Source organism: Ailuropoda melanoleuca, chromosome 3 (assembly GCF_002007445.2).
Source record: "Ailuropoda melanoleuca isolate Jingjing chromosome 3, ASM200744v2, whole genome shotgun sequence".
Classification (NCBI taxonomy): Eukaryota; Metazoa; Chordata; class Mammalia; order Carnivora; family Ursidae; genus Ailuropoda; species Ailuropoda melanoleuca.
The window spans coordinates 86,510,588-86,531,733 of record NC_048220.1 but is presented as its reverse complement, the minus strand read 5'-3'; the positions used below and the strand labels follow the sequence as shown (position 1 = coordinate 86,531,733).

At 52.6% G+C, this 21,146-nt stretch overlaps 1 protein-coding gene across 4 annotated transcripts in view; it reads left to right on the top strand.

The window, feature by feature from the left end:
• Window positions 1-21,146, top strand: part of ERGIC1 (endoplasmic reticulum-golgi intermediate compartment 1) — a 101,799-nt gene that overhangs the window by 45,178 nt on the left and 35,475 nt on the right. For 2 of the 4 annotated variants that reach the window (XM_034656731.1, XM_034656729.1), the window contains exons 2-4: window positions 3,237-3,298; window positions 10,095-10,167; window positions 19,741-19,835. In XM_034656731.1, the coding sequence (XP_034512622.1) occupies window positions 3,237-3,298; window positions 10,095-10,167; window positions 19,741-19,835 (230 nt within the window). The remainder of the gene's footprint in view (window positions 1-3,236; window positions 3,299-10,094; window positions 10,168-19,740; window positions 19,836-21,146) is intronic. The other 2 variants (XM_034656732.1, XM_034656733.1) reach the window with 2 other exon arrangements.

The following is a 21,146-nucleotide window of genomic DNA, read 5'->3' as shown; positions in this document are numbered from 1 at the left end:
TCAGTTAAGATGATGTCACGTTTCTCAACTCTAAAGTTACTCTTTTTTCCCTTTGTAATTAAGAGGGATTTTGTGGGGAGGTACCTTGAAGAAATATCCTGTTCCTCATCAGACTTTGATTTATTCATTTCTTTATATAGATTTGTGACTTCCTATTTTATCCAGTGGGTTATAATCTATTCCTATGATTATCGATTTTAATGCTCACATTGTCCCTTCCTTGGCCATCATTCTTTGAACACTTTCTCGCTTTCTGACATAAGGTGCTCCAAGTTCATCTTGTTTTTTCCCTGCCTAGCCCTGGAACCAGCCATTTCTCCAAGTAAAGAATGATATTTAGAAGCCAACATTTGAGGGGCGCCTGGGTGGCACAGCGGTTAAGCGTCTGCCTTCGGCTCAGGGCGTGATCCCGGCGTTATGGGATCGAGCCCCACATCAGGCTCTTCCGCTGTGGGCCTGCTTCTTCCTCTCCCACTCCCCCTGCTTGTGTTCCCTCTCTCACTGGCTGTCTCTATCTCTGTCGAATAAATAAATAAAATCTTTAAAAAAAAAAAAAAAAGAAGCCAACATTTGAGTACCAAATGCCCTCTTTGCTATGTGGCTGTCACTGTTCCTGGACCCTCTCTATGGAATGAGCTAGGAAATATATGTGACTATGATGTGTGTTTCTGTATGTGTGTCTGTTGAAAGTCACGAATTTGCAGTGAAACCTCCATGGCTTCTGTGTTTCTCTCCAGGTATACCTCCCGTCCCCAACAGTGAGGCACCTGGCCCCCATTATCCTCACTGTATTTACATATTCACTTAGGGTGCCCCCCCACCCTCACCCCGTGTATCACTCTCCCATCGCTCCCTTCTTCACCCATAACCGGTGCTGACACTCTGCCCCCAGCTACCCCCACCTACCCACCCTGAGCGGCCTCTGACTTCCCATGCAACTCCCAGTTTTGGAAGGACGGCTTATGTAGCTTTTAAACTGTGAGGCCCAGTTTCTGCCTGTGGGCCCTGGCTGGTGACCTGATCTTAACTGGACAGGGAAGCTGGATTGTAAGCCCCTCCCACCTCTCTGGTGCCCGGCCCTCCAGCCCATCCCAGCGCCACGTGCGGGTCCCCTCCGTGTTCCGGCACGGCACGCCAAGCTCAGTCCTCTTTCTTGGCTTCTGCTCTTGCTGCTTTCCCTACCTGGACTACTTTGTGCTCCCGCCCACCCTTCCTCTGATCCTCCCGCTCTGTGCAGCCATCACCTCTGCTGCTGGAAGCTTCCAGGATTACCCCAGGTGCCCTTCCTGGGTTCCTCCAGCATCGTCAGCGAACCCCGAGAGGGAGCACCACTGCATCCACCTTCCACTTCCTCGTTTGTCTCTGTTGCTGAATTATAGGCACATGGGGCCAAGGGCTGATCTTTATACCTCTGTTCCTAGTGCCTCAAAGAGGACTCAGCACATAGTAGGTGCTCATAAATGTTAGATGAATATTAATAATAGTAACTGCAAATATTCTTATAGTACTTCCTGGGAACTAGGCATGGTCCTAAGTGCTTTATATGCATGAAGCCACTTGGTCCTAACTGCTGTGCTGTGAGATAATACTGTTGCCCCCATTTTACAGCCAGAGGAACTGAGGCACAGAGAGGTTATGTCAGTGACATGCCCGAGGTCACACGAGTCACGTTTGAGCCCAGGTGGGCTAATTCCACAGTTCTTACATTATGTTCTTACCTCTCATCTGGCTCTCACAGCTACAGGGCTCAGGATTTTTAGAATAGGGGAGATGAGTAGGTTTGGATAATTGAGTCACGTGGACCCCTCCCTCTTGACCACACTCCCAGCCCGATTCTAGTGCCCCTCAGGGGCCCAAGAACAGATGACTGGTAGCTGAGCAGGCAGGAGGGAAAGTGTTGCCTTTTAACTTGGCAGCCCCAGGAATATCTTCTCCCCTGAGGTGTTAGGAAACCCGGCACATTTCACGTGCAATTAGAGTGAGCACACTGTAGTCAAATGGCAGATCTTACGCAAGATCCCAAGTCATTGCAGCGAGGTTAGCGGGGTGCTGACGGCTTTTCCCAATCACCAAAGGGGAACCACGTGCCAGCCGGTCACCCCTGAGAGCTGGAGTCCTGCCGGAGAGCCGGGGACCACTGTGTGGATTTACAGCTCTGTTGATAGAACTCCGCTTGGTGAGAACTGTCTGCTCAGGTTCACATGACAGGAAGGGAACCAAGTGTGTGAGGAGCCCCCTCTGTGAATGCCGTGTAAATCCGCTGCAGACCTTTATTTCCGTTACTCCCCTCGGGGGCCTGGCAGGGCCTGGTAGTAGTAGCCAAGAACGAGGAAACTGAGGCTCAGAGCGGTGAAGCCGTTTGCCTGAAGTCACATAACAAGGAAGACCAGCCCGAGATTTGAACCCAGGGTGGTCTGATTCCAAGGCCATAGCTGGCCAGAATGACCCCATGTCTGTCTGACTCCCAAGCCCCCAAATCTTCTGCCACCCCCACGAGCCTCGTTTGCTCTGGTGGGACCCCTACAGAAGAAAGGAGCCAGCCCTGTGTGTAGGGAGGAATCCCACGTCAGAGAGGAGCCAGAGGCGAGCCTGTGGGCCGCAGGCAGGATTTTTGTTAACTCCACGCCTTGGAGTTAAAAAGAATCTCCGCAGGCAGGCTTCAGGAGCGGGGGCAGGGGGGAGTGGAAACAGGAGAGGGAAGGGGAGGCAGGAAAGGGAAGAGGGGGAGGAGAGGTGACTCTGGGCAAGAATGCAGTGCCGTCATGGAACGCAGGAAAGACTGTGCGTTTCCCTATTTCCTTCATCGTTAGAGAAGCCCAAGACTCGGGTTCTGTTCATTCCACAAGTGCTTACTGAGTGTCTGCTACGCGCCAGGCCCATGCTGGGCTCTGGGGACAAGGCAGAGGCCAAAACCTGACAAGGTCCCTGCTCTCGTGGAGGTTCCATTGTGATAGGAGGGAGGGGGGAAGACCAACCCAGAAATGTAACCAAATGAGAGTCCTCTAGGTAGTTCTAAGTGTTGTGAGGAAGTACTACCAGGAGGTGGGGCAGGGTCCCCTCAGAGGGGTGTCCGGCAGGCCTCCCGGAGGAGGTGGCCTGAAAGAGTGGGAGAAGCTGCTTCTGGGAAGAACTGTGGCTCACCGACCGGGTGGCATGCTGGCTGACACCATCTCCCCGGCTGCCTGAGACCCGCCCCCTTGTACCCACCTCACCCCTGTCCCCTTTGCTCTCTGCAGGTTTGACATCTACAGGAAGGTGCCCAAGGACCTCACGCAGCCGACATACACTGGGGCCATTAGTGAGTAGTGTCCTTCTTGCCATTGCCCCCTGCCCTTCCCCCCCATCCCATACCTGGGCCTGCTCTCCCTGCACAGAGCTGCTGAACCAGGGAGGAAAAAAAGGGAGACAGGAGGAAAGGAGAAAGGATGGGCATCTTGCCAGCCCTTCATATATTTCCTCACCTCATCTGTCCACACCATAACCCTGCAAGGTGTACACATTATCTGTTTCTGGAAGGATACACCTGGAATCATCAGTAGTAATTACCCCTGGGAAGGGAGACGGGGGCTCAGGGGTCGGGGGAGGCTTAACTTTCCTCTTCATAACTTTTAGACTACTGGAGTTTTTTACATAAGCATGTTTTTAATCATTAAAAAATAATAATAAGTGCACCAGAGTTTGGTTTCTAAATGCCAGCTGTTTCCAGGCTGCGGCAGGAAGAGTATATAGAATAAACGTGAGCAGCCTTGGGCCAAAAAGCAAAGAAGCGCCAGAGGAAAGAAAAGGCTGGAGGTACATCAGCAGGACCCAGGTGCAACGGGAAGGGGGCCAAAGAGCAGCACTGGGGCAGTCTGAGTAACAGATCACAGCGGGACTGCCTCAGGTGCCGAAGAATTATGAAAAAGGAGCATGAGTCTACACTAAAAGGGAGACAAGGGATGACGCTTCCTTACAGAGAATTCCAAATAGTGTCTTTGAATAAATCCCCCTCCGGGAGGTCCGCCTGCACTGTCCTCTCCTGGAGGAGACGCACTTTACAAAGAGCAGAGAATGGAAAAGAGAGAGCAGCTTTCCTGTCACGCTTCCCAGAGACAGCACCTCAGCCAGTGATGACGGTTGACGTCAACCAGTGAGAAGTCCTATGGACGTCACGCGCCCCCGGATGGGATGTAGTGGGAAGGGCACCTCCCCTCCGAGGGATCGTCCCAGAAAAGGACAAGCCTGTCTAATCATGGGAAAACGTCAGCCAGTCCCAGGTTGGGGGACATTCTATGAGACACCTGCCGGTACTCTTCCAAAGTGACAAGGTCTTGAAAGCCAAGGAAAGAATGAGAAACTGTCCATGGATTCAAGATGAAGGACATAGGATGACTAAATGCAAAGTGGGATCCCAGGTCACACCCAGGAACAGAAAAAGGGCGTTAGTGGGGCAACAGGGGAAATGTGAGTGCAGTCTGTAGCTTAGTTAATGGTACTGTACAGTGTTCATTTCTTCCTTTTGACAAACGTCCCGTGGTTATAGAAGATGTTAACGTAAGGAGAAGCTGGACGAAGGGCGTACAGGAACTCTCTGTACTATCTGTGCATCTATTATTACTCAACAATGAGAAGTTTATTAAAAACAAACTAAAAGCGCCATGTAAGCAGGAAGACTAAAGCCTCATATTCTAGATGCGAAAATGGGTCCAGAGAGGTGAAGTGACTTGTCTGAGGTTTCATAGCTTTCACAAGGTATGCCTCCCTGTAGTCCCTGCCAGACCCCCTTGCCTGTCTCTCCAGTGCTTGGTGTGGGAGAGGGACCCTCCCCGTGGACTGTCCCCTGAGCAGGGCCCTGGGGCTGGGCAGTCAGGTTGGAATCCATTGCTGCCTCCCAGGGTGGGCATGTCGGGGGCATGACCTTGGGGATGACCCCATCTGGTCCTGCCCAGCCCTCCCTCATTGATGTTGTGGGTGCCTTCTCCAGCCCTGGGTCTCCACATCCCTGGGGAAGGGAACAGAGCAGCCAGGTAACAGAACGCGTGTCCTACAGGCTTTAGGTCTCATAGGGCTGTGTTCATTGTCCCATCTAGTATGTAGGTGACCTTGGGCAAATCACTTCCCTGCTCTCTGATCCTCGGTTTTCTGATCTGGGGAATAAATGAGCTCCCACCTGTCAAATGTGGGATATGCCCTAAGTCTTCAGGGCTTGGACTACCCTCCTCTTGTCACTGACCTCCTGGAGCCCCCAGCCTGTGAAGGTCCGTGACAGCAGATGCTGTGACACTTGGTTCCTGCGTCCAAGGCAAGTCAGAGGCAAGGGGCTTGTTCATCTATCTGTTCTCCTAATTTATGAGCCTGGTCACAAAAATTTAAGTGAGGTGTCCTGTCCCCTCCCTGCCACCAGCCAACAGTTCAGACCTCTGCTTCGCTGTCTCTGCGTTCTCACCCTCCTCAAGTACGTGTGACAGTCAGGTCTGTATCCTCCTAGAGTTTTTAAAAAATAGATGCAGGTAGGGGCGCCTGGGTGGCACAGCGGTTGGGCGTCTGCCTTCGGCTCAGGGCGTGATCCCGGCGTTATGGGATCGAGCCCCACATCAGGCTCCTCCGCTGTGAGCCTGCTTCTTCCTCTCCCACTCCCCCTGCTTGTGTTCCCTCTCTCGCTGGCTGTCTCTATCTCTGTCAAATAAATAAATAAAATCTTTAAAAAAAAATAGATGCAGGCTTGACTGTAGCGATATCGTTGTCATAAGCAGAGAAGGGAGCATACCGTGCACACCACTCTTTCCTGCCCTTTTTCCAACTGATATATCCTGGATACCTTTCATACCGGCACATAAACGGCCCACTACATTCCTCCCTCCTGCTATGTCTGGCAACCCACAGTTGTCATCATCTGGGCGACCCACGGTTTATGTAACCAGTCTCCTGGGGTGGACAGTCTTGATTCCGATTTATGGCTATTGCAGACATCCTTGTCCATATATTTTTATATCCTTGTATGGTTATTTCTGTAAGGTAGCTTCCTAGAAGAGGAATTACTGGGTCAAAGGGCATGTGCATTGTAAAATTTAGAAGGTACTGCCAGATGGCCCTCCTGGGATGTGGTCTGATTTGCAGTCCCAGCCACAGAATGCAAGACAGAAAATTCCTTTACACAAGAGGAAAAAGGCATGAGGCATGGGAAGCCAGCCCTTAGTTACCATTTAATGAACAGATATTTATTAACTAGGTCCCGGGGCCAGGTCCCGTGCCAAGTCCCAGGATCGTGTTGATGAATGGGCTTTGGTCTTTGTCCTTGAGGAGCACACGGCCTAGCAGGGCAGCAGACACAAAACCATCCCGTCTCATTACGTTGCGATAGTGCTATTAATAACTGAAGGAAGCGGCAAGGGCGCTGGACACTCACAGATCAGGGAGCCTCCTTCACTTAAGCACCCGTTTGGCTTTGGACAAATTCCTTGACTTCCCAGAGTCTTGGATGTTGGGTCCTGGGTCCAGTGCCCCCCTTTGTGGACTGCACCGGGTTTCCCACTCGCACGTGTTCTCTAGGGGTCACAGTCCTACGGTCCACTGCCTGAGTCCGCTTCAGAAGTCTGGTATCAGAGAGCCTTAGCTTCTTGCCTAAACATGGATGGAAAACCCCCATCAAGCTTTCAGTATCAGAAAGGCCTTTCTAGTTGAAATACTTCCTACCTGCCTTTATGTTTTTCATTCATTCATTCATTCAACAAATATGTATTTCGCACCTTCTCTGAGCCAGGCACTGTGCCAGACCCTGAGGCCACAGTGGTACTGAGACACTGGGTCTGTCCTCCTAGTACGGGGCACTGGTAGGGTGAGCAGTCACAGAGCGTGTGTGATCAGGGCGATTGGACGCTTCGGTTTAGCTGCGTACGCTCAGCACTTACCACATTCACCGGCCAGGTTGACCGGGCTTCATCCAGGCCTTGAACAGAGCACACGGATTTCCGTCCCTGTTCTACCACCCTCCGATCAGGATTGAGTCAGATCTTTGGGGCCCTTTTGTAGACCTGGGGCAAGGAGGGCAGTTAGAAGACCTGGCTTGGTCTAGGTCAGCACTGACCTTCAGAAATACCTCCCTATTTCATGCCTGTTCATTACAGCATCCAGTGGGTTGCTAGGGCTTGAGAGTGGTTTAGGAGGGGTGAAAATGATGCTGAAATGCGGGTCCTATGTGATGCTAGAAGATTCCAGGTGAAGGGTGTTTTGCCTGGCAGTGGGATTCTTTTTTTTTTTTTTTAATTAATTAATTTATTTATTTGACAGAGAGAGAGACAGCCAGCGAGAGAGGGAACACGAGCGGGGGGAGTGGGAGAGGAAGAAGCAGGCTCCCAGTGCGGAGCGTGGAGCCCAATGCAGGGCTCGATCCCAGAACCCTGGGATCACGCCCTGAGCCGAAGGCAGACGCTTAACGACTGAGCCACCCAGGCGCCCCTGGCAATGGGATTCTCTACCAGGCATCACAGCTGCAGTTTGCAAGGGAGAAAAAGAGGGACATGAGCCGGGAAGTTAGGACGGGTGGCTGCCGCAGGGCCATGTATTGGTCCGGCAGCTGGGGAGGACATCTGAAATTTGTTTCTATGCCACAAAAGCAAGCAAGCAAACATGGCCCCTTCGTATAAACCAATGTGGCATGTATTTAGACACAGGCGGCTGGGTGAGCAAAGCGTGGTTGCAAAGGATGTATATGTGATGCTGTTGTTTTCTTAGAGAAAACAAGGATCTGTCTGTCTCCACCTAAATGCTGTGGAAGGGTGCCAGACCACAATGCTGATACCTGTGGGCAGGGGACTGCAGATCAGGAGCGAGAAGGAGACTCAGCACACTCTGCCTTTTTGTGTAGCTCGACTGTTTTTCTTAGCATGTGCATGGATTACCTCTTCTGAAAAGAAAAAGAAATAAAACCCTTTAATACTGCCCCATATAGCTTTTTTAGTGTTTGAAGAACTGGGGAGTCATTCTAGGATCTGACAGGTTGGTCTGGTTTTAGAGGTATGGTGGGGACTCTGGGGGTGTCCCTGTCTTGGTCTTCACTTGGAGTCCTAGATTTTGGGGGTTTCTTTTCATAGGGCATTGGATCTAGAATTCACAGGTTCCAGGCCTGTCCCCCTCCCCCCCCCCCGCACCTACCTTCCAGTGTGTTCCTGGACCTGGTCTCTTCCTCTGTGAGCCACCATTTCTACACACTTCACAAGGGTGTGTGCCCCTGTCAGGCAGGAACGTGAGATGACAGGGTGGGTGTTTATGCTCCCATGGCAGGGCACAGAGTAGGGGCCCAGCAAACACTTGTTCTCGTCCTTCTTCACTTGGGATTCATCTTTGTTCATTTTAAGGTAGGCAGGCAGGTAGGTAGGTAGGTAGATGGATGGATAGATTGATGGACGATGGATGGATGGATGGTTGGATGGATGATGATTGGTTTCAGCATTTATCACAGTGCTTAGCCAGTCCACGAGCAGGCCGTCAAGAAGGTAGCAGAATCAGCAAGTGGCACCAGGAACTTTTTTTCTTTGCAGGAATCTAGGGGCCACCCCATTTGTCAGTCACCTTCCCCAAACCCTCCAAGGTCTCCTTGATGAAAGTCCTAATACTGAGCGAATGCTCTAGCCTTCCCGGCACTATTTCAAGCCCAGTCTTTATGTGGTGGCAGTTCTCAGAGCAGCCCCATGAGGCATGTTGCCATTTAACAGATAAGGAAACTGATGCAGGGAGAGGTAAATAACTTACCCAGAGACCCACAGCAGGTGAGCCGTGGGCCATACTTTGTAAGCCCTCGCCCACTGCACACCTCTATGATAAGCCCAGAGAAGGCGTGCTCAGCCCTCATTCTGTACTCTTGGGGGGACTCCCTGTCTGTTACTCCCTCCTGTATGCCCAGCTCTGGGCCAGGTACTGGAGCTGTGGAGTTTCAGTTTAGTGAGAGAAGAGAAGCAGCCACAAATAGCCAATAAAATGTGGAAAGTGTGAGAATAGTTGCTGGGAACACAGAGGAAATCCTGAGTGAGGAGCTCCACCTCTCAGGATGAGGGGAGCTTCCCACCAGAAAAGACATTTGAGCTGGGCTTTGGCCTGGGAGGACAGGGAGGAGTTCACCTCGAAGAGAAGAAGATGAGGGGGAGGGGGAAGAGGGAGGAAAATGGGGAGGGGCAGGAACCTCAGGAACAAAGGCACAGCAATAAGGCACATATTTACAGAATGGCATGTGGCTCCCTGTGGCTGGGTGGTTAGATGTTGGGACAGCATAAGGTGATGGGGCTGGAGTTGAGGGCCAGATCCTGGGGCACTGGTTATGTCTTGCCCCCAGGAGTGTCTCCAGTGGTCACAGATTTCAACCTTGTCAGGGGCCCAGCAGACGAGATAAATATGAGTGATGTGGGCCAACTCTGGAGCTCTGTTCCACTCTCTCTGCATTTCAGACTTGTATAAAGAATTCCATTTGTAAAGAATTGTCCCTTCTCTTGAAGCACAAGTGCTCAGTTATCCTCATTTTCTGACCTTTGATGAGGACATGGGCACAGTGTTGATGGTACTGCTGGGGGTGGCAATAAACGGTGACAGACAGTTGGCCTCAGCCTGCGAATCAGGGACGCAAGAGGGAGTGGTGGGGCCTGTGGCAAACTGGCCAGCTCAGACCCCATGGGGGAACAAGGGCTTGAGTGTGGTGGAGCAGCCAGCAATCTGGACTTTCAGGTGAGATCATACTGTTCAGTGTCAACTCCAGATTTAATAATCCATACCACTTTGGCTGAACATTTGTGGGCCACCAATTTGCAACCTCTGTTGTTGACTGACCTCTGCATTAATATGCTGTCGTGGAAGGAAGCCAGGCTGGCCTCCCTGAGGACCTGTCTACCTAGGGGGGTCAGTCCCCACAGGAGGGTCACCTCCGTACCAAAGGCAATCTACCTTTCTGGGAACAGGGCTGCTTCGACTAAGAAGGGGCTTTGGAGGGTCGGTGGGGCCTCTCTCCCCCTCCCTCTAAGCAGCTTTCCTCAGAGGGCAGGGGGAAGGGAAGGGAGGGGTAAGGAAAGGCCAGCCCACCTCAGCCCGCGCCCTCCACCCTTAACGGTGTGTCTCTGTGTTGTTCCTTGCAGTCTCTATCTGCTGCTGCCTCTTCATCCTCTTCCTCTTCCTCTCGGAGCTCACCGGATTCATAACGACGGAAGTGTAAGTTCCATTCCCCCTCAGGGGGCATTTTAGAGCTTTATGGGACCCCAGATGAGAAGAAGGAGGGGCTTTAAAAAGGAGGGAGAACTCTGAACCTTCCAGCCCTCTCATTTCCAAGCCCGTGGCATCCATCACTTCTGTTTCTTAAAAGGGTTTTGAAGTTAGAGCAAAAGCAAACACTGTTTTGTTGAAGCTGAAGAGAACATTTGGGTTCCGTTCTGTGGGGGGCCTCCTGGGTCCTCAGATGAACAGAAATCATGGACCCATCTCTGCCGTCCCTTTGTTTGGCCAGTGGGCTTTTTTCCCTCTGAATCATCACAGGGTCATTTGATGTGAAAGCTGGAGGAGTTCGGAGAAACGGGTGCAGCTTCCTAGCCGAGGGGGGCGGGGCTGCTGACATCAGAGCCCGGCCCCCTCCACTAAGCCCCCTTCACTGCCCAGAGGCCCACACTCAGTGAGGAATCAGTGTGGGCTTCCTGGCAGCGCTTGACGCATTGTGAATCGATCCCTGATTTCTAGAATCATCCGTTGCCCAGATAACCTAGTAAATACTCCAGGGTATGTGTAACACAGCATGCCATTGGGATTATTCAGTCACGGCCTCATCGGCCTCCCCGAGGTGGAATTAGAGCCCCAGCTTCCTGCCTTGGCCACTGGCTCAAGCTTCCAAGCCTCTTCATTCCTGTGTTTACAACCCAGAAAGTCATCACAGGGCTAGGCCCTGGCCACCCACTCCCCTGTCCAACACTGGAATTTTCTTTCTCGCTCATGGAATTTCTTGGTTTCTTTTGCCTCCTTCTCAGCCACAAGACAATAAGAAACGAGAAAAATGGTTGCCTGGCCCAAGACAGGCCTCGTAGCTGTGGAAGTGTTACCACTTTGAGTCCTCAAACAGCCCTGGGAGGTATTTATCTCCTCTTTACAGTTGAGGAGAACCGAGGCTCAGAGAGGTGCAGGGACTTGCCCATGCTCATACACTGAGGAGGGGGCTCCCGGGGTCCACCAGTCTCCCGAGCCTACAGGTGTGTCGGTCTTGTCCGTTCCCCCCCACCACCTGCCAGACAGATCATGTCATTCCTGCCCTCCACTGGTATGGGACAGTTTGCCCTCCCTGTCCTTCTGATCCTGGTCTCAACCATAATGGCACCAAAGCCCGGGTGCTTGATTACCACTTTGCTCTGTGACCCTGGGCAGGTGGCCAAACCTCTCTGGCTCTCAGTATTGCTGGCCAAACAAGGGAGGGTACACCAGAGTCAAAGCTTCCAGGTTTGGGGAGGCTTGTCTGCTTCCCAAGACATGACCCCCTGACCATGCAGGGGTCAGAGAAGGTTCTTTGTCTCACTCAGCTCCTAATGGGGGGTGGCTCTGTGCATATTTGGGACACTGGATGTCTCAGGGGTCACCCCATCATGAGTTGGAGTTGGAAATAGGGACAGCAACAAGATATTAAGACCTACTGTGTGCCATACACCTTCTGGTCTTTCCAGGCTGCACCCCATTCCCGGGGGGGGGAGGGAATGGCTACTGTACAGCCCCTCATGTTCTGAGCAAGGTGAGTGGGGGTACATGTGGGGTACATGTGTGACAGCAAGGAGGGAGCCCTAGCTGTGTCCCAGGCACCAAGGAGGCTTTATATATTCCAGACAGGGCCACTAGGAAGTGCAAAGGCCCTGAGGCTGGCATTAACCTGGTGTATGTGCAGAGCATATAAAGAGCTGGTGTGGCTTTGGAGCAAAGTGAGCAAGTGGGGAAGGTAGAATATGGAGTAGGTAGGACCAGGTTGGACTAGGTGTTGTGCACTGTTGTATATTAACGGGACTCATTCTTGGTCCTGAGCTCCCAGAAATCAGAAACCAGGTCTGCCTCATTCGTTGCTGTGGGGTTCCATGCTCAGAGGAACTGAAAATGCCAACAGCAGGCACAGACCATGAACAAGTGAACAGAACTAAAATACATCGATTAGTGAAAAGGGCTCTGAAGGAAAAAAAAGCAGGGCAGGAGACGGAGAAGGTGTGTGATGTTCGGTGAGGTTTACATAAGATCACTCACCAGAAAGGTCCTTAGTGTAGTAGCTGAGAGACTTTAATACCCGTGATCCATGGCCCTTCGTGCATTCATCCATTTCATATTTAGTTCCCATCTAATGCTAAAAAGGTCATAAGGCCACTCAGCACCTGCCATGTAGTGAACATTCCATGAATGTTAATTTTCTCCTCCCCTCCGCTGAGCTGAGAACAGCTTCCCTCACCTCCTGCTGACATGGTAAGGGGCAGCTTATTTCGCCTTTCCTCAGCTCGGCCCATAGTGAGGTAGGGTGCTGAGCCAGGGGGCCCCAGACAGGTGAGTTGTGACATCAGAGCTTGCGCCCGGAGCAGGTGGGGCACCACGGGCTGTGTTAGGGGCCCCTCAGGCAAGCCTGGCCAGCGCGTTCTGTTTAACCAGGACAGGGCTCACTCCTTTCCCCGGAACACAGGGTGTCCCTGCTGCTCTGCCTTCTGCCCTGCTCCAGGACTTCCCCTTCCTGCCTCCCGGGGGCATCCTGGACACTCTGGCCCCAGCACCTCCCTGGAGAGGAAAAAAGATGAGGGTGAGTGGAGTAATCAGACCGTAGGGCTGTTTGTGCTGTGTTTACCTTTCGTCCTCTGCTAGGCTCTTCATTTGCAGTGTGAGTGGCTGGAGGGAAGGAGGGAGGTAGGAGTGAGAAGAGAGACCTGTGGGTCAGGAGCCCAGGGGCAAGAAGCCCCATCTGTGATGATGCAGGGACCCTAATGCCCCCAGTCCCCCTGCTGCCACGTGACCACAGTGCGGGAGCACCCAAAAGGAGTCTGTAGGGGGGAGGACTGTGGACTCCACAGAAAAATCCAGACGAGAAAGGACTGTTCTGGTCTTCCTGCTATCAGAAGCTTCTCTGACCCCTGGGAAGGCCTGCCAGTTTGGGAAGAAGTGAAGGTCACAATTTTTCTTTAAAGGATGGCTGGCCCTCCCTGGCAGTTTTGTGACCACAGTGGAGTGACCCCCTCCACCCCCCACCATGAGATTGTATCCCAAGGAAATGAGGTCATTGCTGGTAGGATCAACATTGCTGCAGCCCAGACCTGTGGTTATCAGTGACATAAGACACTATTCTGGCCCAGCCCGGTGGGGAAGGAGGCCTGTTTGTTTGGGTGGTTGGATTCTAACCTGGGCTTTAGACAGGCCATTAATTACCCTTGGGAAAGTGGCCCCATAGGGTGCTCTGCAGCTTCAGGTTTCCAGGGGAGCAGGCCCCCCCTCCTCAGACAGCGTGGCTGCAAAACATTCCAGCCTTTGACTGCCCAGGCTTGGCTGCTCTTAATTATTAACCCGATAAGGATTTATAATAAGAAAACATAGTAACTGGAACTCTCCATTGATAATTTATGGTATAATACAATGTATTATACTTTCTAGTTATGATTTAGAACGGCCATCCACATGCCTGCCAGCCACCTAGGTTAGCCCTTTACAATGATCATCTCATTTAATCAACACAGAATCCCTTGAGGGAGGTTCTCCTATTAGCCTTAGCCCCACTGTACAGCTGGGGAAACGGAGGCACCAGGAGGCTCAGACCACAACGAGGTTAGTCAGTGTTGGAGCCAGAGTCGAACCCAGGTCTGTCTGACACCAGAGCCCAGCCTCGGCACCCCTGCCCTGCCATAGCACCCTTTTCCACCCAGAGCATTTTGGGTCTCCAGGTGCATGGGAGCTGCTGCTTTTTGGTCCGAATGTTTGACTGGAAGACTTGGATACACCCTTCCAGGGTGAGGTGGCCAAGCAGGCAGCTGGAACTCCAGGAAGCCATTGCCCACCTAGTAGGAACTTGGAGCTTACCTTGAACTGTGTCCTCACATGCTCTGTAGCAGGCCAAGTGGGGAGGCCAGTAGCTTAGCCAGGAGGGGGACCTGGCCGTGTCCCTCAGAGCCCAGGTTACTTGCTCTGAGGCCTGTGTTGGGACCGCGTGCCAGGTAGAGAGACCCAGGGTTGTCTTGCAGAGAAGCACTGGTGGGCCCGAAGGCTTCCGAGCATGGAGTGACAGGACTGGGTTCACGCTGCTGCCAGATCACCTCTTGTGAAGATGAACTGGGGGCAGGGTGACCTTGGAGGCCAAAGCCTGGGGGAGGAGACTGGGCGATGGCTGTGGAGAAGGGGGTCAGGTCTCGGTGACCAAGAAGGGATTTTTTGGCCCCCCACCTGGTAGGCCCCCCCCCACCAGGGAATAGGTAGGAATACTTATTTATACCTGGCATGGTCAGAATTTAAAAGAAGGTCCTAGAGAGTTTGCTTACATAACGTACATCCCTCTCCTCCCAGCCCAGGCCCTTCTGTGGGCCTCACTGCTGTGTAAGTTTCCATTAAATCAAATTATTAAGCACGGAGGTCAGCGACTTTGGGCAGGAATCCGAACTATTCAAGTGCTCTTCTAAAAGCAAATAAAATTGTTTTCCATAGATGTCATCGGACTCACGCCTCAGCCTAGAATTTCAGGGCCCTTGGTTACATTCCACCTACGCTCCCCCAACCCATACACCCCCCCCCCAGTCCCTCTCTTTCTCTCCCTACATGGCCACCGTTCACTGACCCCCAAGCAAGCCAGTCAACTCCCTGACACTGTGTGGTGTCCCCCAACTGGAATGCGCCCCCTCTCCTCCACCAGCACGTGTTGGTTACCTCCCCCATTCATTCTGCAGGGGTTGTGATCTCGTGCTCTGTGCTCCTGGCTCGGGGAGCCCCTGTCCCAGTCGGTTGGGGAGTCAGATGTGGCAGCCCACCAGGGTGTGGCAGATGGAGGTGACCGAGGGAGGCTCGTGGGGCACAGAGGGAATGGACCCTATATACCTCCGTGCCCTGTGGGTATTTGGGCCATGGGAGGAGATGAGGTGGGCTTCTGAAGGTTATCAGAAAGCTGATGACACCTGCGTCACGGTCTGCCTGGGGACACTTGCCTCACAGTTTTTCCCTGATTCCTTGCCCCATCCAGTTTAATGCAATGGAAGGAGCCTGGCTGTGGGTTCCCATGGCTTGTATCTGTCTTCCTCCAGGCCCGGTTTCATCCTTGTGGAAAGAGAACAGTTACCCTACTAGACGTTGTCTTGCTGTGCCTATTAAATGAGACACCACATGTGAAAGGCCCTGGCATAGTGCTGGGCACCAGCTGGGTGCCCAGAACTGGAATATTTCTTTGATTAGTTATAAGCAAAGCCACTTTTTATATGGGCCTTAGACTATACCAGGGGCTGTGAAGCACTTTCCGTCCCTGAACACGTTAATCCTTGTGACGAGAAAAGCAACCTTTGAGGAGAACAAACTTGGTTTTTCTGGGTTGCTGCCTAGGCATCTTACAGTGTGATAACCTTACTCACCCCGAGTCTGGACACTGAGATAAGGACTTTTGAGTTGAGGATTCCCGCCATGAGTTCCCGCTTTTATTTTCCCCAGGGCACCTTTTCAAATGACTACTTAGAATTAAGGCGGGAGGAGAGTTGGTGACCCCTGCCCCAATCACCTTACGAGTAATAAGTGCTTGCTACCCAGCTCTCTATCTCCTGCTCGCTCCTGCCCTCCCCCGGCCCATGGCATGCACACCCCCACTCCGGGGATCTGTAAGTACTAAGTCTTGGGGCTCTTGCTTCCTTTGTGTGGGTGTATTGAAACTGTGCCTTCAATCACAATGACCCTGTGGGTTTCACTTCCCCAAAGTGGGAGCTCGGATGCTGAGGGAGCTACCTGGCAACACTGCGTGGGTGGCCTGCGCCCCCTCGTTCAGCAGGTCATCGTTGGCGTGTTCTCGATTTAATACACCAGCTGATGGCCCCTCAGCACAGTCCTTACCACGGTGCTGTCACATGGATACCTGCTCTTACCGACTCAGTAAACATGGATGTTTGTAAGAACAATAAAGGTAGGGGACACTTTCTTACCGAGCATTTATGTTTGACTAAGATTGTGCTCTGTCCATGACTGTCCCTGTGGTACATCTGGGAGAACTGGGGCTGGTAGAGGCAAAGCCACTTGCATAAGGTCAATCAGCTAGAAGGTGGCAGAGCCAGGACTTGAACCCTGAGAGGCTGGACTTCACCATGATTCTTTATGCTCTTTACCAAGAAAGGCCCACACAGGGCCCGCAGAGAAGTGAGTAACGTACACACGCCTGTCCTGGGGCAGCCTGCAGCTTTATTGCTCACAGCCCTGGGAAGTAGCCTGAATCCTGACCCCTTTTTCTTTTTTGTTCTTTCTCTCTTCTTTCTTCCTCTTCTCCCTCTCCTCTCTCCTGGTTTTCTTTTTGAGAGGTGTATGTAACTTAGAGACCGCAAAGTGCACAGACCTTAAAGGTGAGACTTGATGAATGCTTGCCTGTGCTTACACCCATGTCACCATCACCCCATCAAGACAACACCTTTCCACCGCCTGGAAGCTTCCTTTGTGCCCCCTCCCAGTCAGCATCTCCCACCACTACCACTCTTGTGACTTTTATTGCCAGAGATTAATTTTGCCTGTCTTCAGACTTCATAGAAAGCTTTCCCGGTTTTACTGTTAAGGAAACCAAGGCTCAGAGGGGTGAAGCAACTTGTCCCACGGCCCCTAGCTTCTTAGCGGCAGAGCGAGGAGGTAAACCCATATCTGTCTGCCACTGCCCCATGGGTCTTCTCATCACCCTTGCTAGTGACAGGAGGAATCAGTCCCATGGGTCCTGAGACAGCAGTAAATCGGCAAAAAGCTTTTATTGCCTCTCCCGATGGGCTGATTCCTGACTGTCCGTTCACCTTTTAAAATCAGTTCAGCCCCGGGGGCACCTGGCTGGCTCAGTCGGTTAAGCATCTGGCAGTTGATTTTGGGTCAGGTCATGATCTCAGGGTTGTGGGATCGAGCCCCACGTCAGGCTCCACACTCAGGGAGTCTGCTTGAGATTATCTCTCCCTTTGCCTGTCCCTCCCCTTAAATAAATAAATAAATCTTAAAAAAAAAAATCCGTTCAACCCCAGCCATTAACGTTAGCAGCCTTGGCAGGCATCTGCGGGTGGCAGGCTATGGGCAGGCTTGCAGCGCTGGCTGGGGGTAGCAGGAAGCCAACAGCCCCGGAACATCTGCCTTGCATTCGGAAGGTCTGGGCCTCATTGGGTAGGTGGCGCAGGTGATGGACCTGCGTGTATCTGGCAGCCCCGGGGCCCTTCAGGAAGGCACCTGGGAGCAGCCAGTTCTAGTCTTACATAACCAGACTGGCCTGAGCTCCGCAGGCCAGTAGGCAGGCTTTCCACCTCTCCCGAGCACCTCAGCCTCTTTATTCCAGGTGGCACTAGGGAGCCTGGGCTCTGTGGGCTGGGAGAGGCCCCCTGGGGCCTCGAGGGTGAGCTCACCTTGGTGCCACACCTGGGATTCACCTCTCCCTGCACTGAGGTCACCTCCAGAGGAGTGCCAGGGGATGACATCATCCCACAATCCCTCAGTGACGTGCTGAGGCCCCACCTCCCAGGTGGGAAAAGTGAGTAGCTTCAAGGAAGAGTCTTGCTTGTTTGGGAAGGGAAGCCCGAGAAGGGAAGCCAGGGTCTTCTCTGGATGATGATGTTCTGTTAATCACCCAGCAATCTCATCACTCAACAACCTTTGGAGTTGCAAAGCAAGGCTGGGGTAGAAATTGGGCGCTGAAGGCTGAGGAGGAGAATTTGGCTGTAGAGATAGCCATCCTCCGGCATGCCCCCTGTGCTCCTGCTTGCTCCTCTCCCACTGGCTCATTCGTTCTTTTGGTTCCCTGATAGAGGCCAACGCTATGAGCCTGCCAAGCACAGGCCCCTATCTTCCCTCCCCACACCCTGTGTGTAGCCTCAGAGAGCCAGCCCTCCCACCCTGTTTTCACCCTTGACCCTAGATGTTGAGAGCGAGAGCAGGGGAGATGGCGGGAGCCCTGAAAAACCTGGGGCTCAGGCAGAAAGCACACCTGGGTTGGGATTTTAGCTCTGCCATTTCCTGCTGTGTGACCTTGGAGATGGGACTCACCCTCTCTGAGTCTCAGTTTCCTGGTTCTAAATGGGGATCAGGACATTTCACAGGAACAGATGGGATAACGTGAATGCACATAGGCCCAGTTGGGACTTTCCCGGTTTAATGGGCTGGAGGCCCAACAACATGTCACTCTTTTGTCCTCAGGAACATCCTTATGACTCCCACAAGGAGACAAGCCCCAGGTGACTTTTTGAGCCCACTCTTTGTTAACTGAGCATCAGACAGCACATTAGGTGCTAGGAGCATAAAGACAGGGTCTGAGTGAAAGCCAGATGCCCTTGCAGTGGCCGATGCGTTCTTTCCCGAAGACACAGCTCCTTCCAAGGCTTTCTGGGAGTCGAACTGCTTCGAGCTGCAAGCCTTATTCTACAGCCTGTGGACAGGACTCTGGTTAATGTTCACAATAGCCCCAGCCCGGCCACCTCAAGCTGCCCCGTAGCTGTTTGCTAGGCCAAGCCTTTAGATTCGGTTCCTTCTCCCCACGGGGAGTGCCCTGGGAATCAGAAGTGGGCTTCAGACATGGCCATCCAAGTGTCCACTCAGCAGCTCCTCGGGGATGTCTCCAAGACACTTGGAGCTCACCACAGCCACGTGGAACTCGGTACCTTTTCCTCCCCACTGCTTTTTTTCCAGGGGCTTCCAGTCCAACAGGTGGTTCCAGAAAGAACGTGGCAGGCTGTCTGTATGCCTCCCATCGAGCCACCCCCACGCCCCACCCAGCAGCGAGTCCTCCCTGCTCTGGCACACCATATCTTCTGTCCCTCCCTCCTGTCCGTCCACCCCCCCCACACACACACCTAATCCAGGGCGCCATCTCTCACCACCATGCATCAGCTTCCCATGTGGTCTCCCCAGTGCCAGTGGCCACTCCCATCCGTCTTCCTTGCAGCAGCCAGAGGCAGCCTGTTAAAGTGTAAGCCTGGCCGTGCCGCTGCACTGAGGATGCAAAGGCCTTACTGCGGCCTCCGAGCCCACCTGACACAGTGCCTGTCCATTCTCCAGAGGTGACACACAGCCCACTTCCCTCTGCTCTACACTGCAACCATGGGGTACCACTCTGTTCCCCAAAGCCGCCACTGCCAGACCTCTGCACACTCTGTCCCAGGGATTCCCCTCCCTCTCTGCTGGGACAGCCTCCTTGTCCTTTGAGCTTCAATTCCCATCTCCTCAGAGAAGTCCTTCTGGCCCACTCTCCTCAGCGGTCGGTGGCCCTGTTCATCCCTCCCATGGCACCCCACACCTTTCAGCAGAGCAGCCATCATAACTGGTGGAAGGTATCTATTTAGGACCGAGCAGGGCCTGTAAGGTTGAGGAAGGCAGAGATCATGTCTGACTGGTTACCCATTGCCTCGAATGCCTGACAGGTAGTAGGCACTCCAAAAGTATTTGGGGGATAATTTCATGGTGCTGACGGATCCCAGTGTGGCACCCTTGTCCTGGACAGCAAGGTGGCATGGCTGTCCCTGGAGCCCCCTGCCCCCAAACTGGGGCTCTCTTCACAAAGACCAGAGATTGGTGCCCCATCTCAACAAAGTCTTCTGTACTTGTCTCCCTTAGCGTGAATGAGCTCTACGTTGATGACCCGGACAAGGACAGTGGGGGCAAAATTGACGTCAGCCTGAACATCAGTTTACCCAATTTGCACTGTGAATGTGAGTATTCCCGACAGCCCTCTGCTCCAGCAAGACCCCTCCGTTAGGCAGAGCTGGGTGTGCAGAAATGACGAGATGACCAGGACGAGTCAGCAAACAGGGCCAGCTGCAAACAGCAGGTAGCCTAAGATTCTCCTTACTCTTTTTTGGGGGGAAAATGTAATCAACCGTGCATGCATTTGGAGGTTTTCTGGAATACAAAGCCCATGAAATTACTTAACAGGGATTACCTCTGGAGAGTAGCCATGTTGGTGTTTTGGGGGCTGTCTCTCATGTCCAGTTCCCAAGAGGCAGAGTCTGAGATTTTCTGCAAGATTTTCTCCTCACTTGCAGAAAATCCTCGGGAGGAACTGGAAGGGTGTGGGGAATGCAAGAGACAAGCAGAGATGTAAGTTCAGGGGAGATCTAATCACAGTCTGATATCATGGGGAGCCGTGGCATATGCCACAGTTTGTCCTACCCAGTAGCAGGGGGGCTGGGCTATTATTACCCATATCCTTGGCTAAAGGCTGCATGCAGGTGATGTCTGGGAGAGGGGTGGGGGGGTCACATAACCTCTCGAGCATCTCGAGGCAAGGAGACCTCCCACCAGCCAAGAGCCATCACCTGGAGAAGGATGCCACTCTGAGATGTTAGCAGCTGTCAGGAAACTTGGTTTTTTACTTCATACTCTTGTTTGTTTGTTGCATTTGTTTTAACCGGGAGAATGAATTGCTAGTATAAAACAAAACTCACTGGAAGTCTGGTTTGGAGTCAGAATCTGGCTCTTTTGCCCACTAAGATTGTGTGACCCCGGCGAAGGTGTGACCTCTCTGAGTCTGTTTCCTCATCTGTAAAAATGGGTTTAGTGCCGTCTGTTGCCTGAGGTTTCTGGGAGGATCTGATGAGCTGGTTCCTAAACTTATCAAGTGGACTGGGTGTCCCCTCCTGGCCTGGGGTTTTAGTGTCCCTTTGCCCCAGCCTGGCACGTAACCCTATGCGGGCCGTTCTCCCACCCACTCCCTTCCTCCTGAAGGACATCACATCGGGTGTGTCTGCGGGCAGAGATAGGGAGAGATTCAGTTCTGTTACTGCTTTTGGTGAGAATTACATCACAATTTTGAATTCACAGTGGGCCCCGAGCCAGGGAACCTGTTGAAATAGGTCAGTTTTATTTTTATTTTTTCTCTTTCTCTTAGAAAAATAATTCATCTGGCAGCTTCATTCAGGAGTTGGTCATGTCTCTGGAACAAGGAAATTCTTAGTCAGGCCAGAGGACTGGGATGAGCAGGACAGGGGAGGGAAGGGATGTGGTTCCCGGCTCTGTCCCAG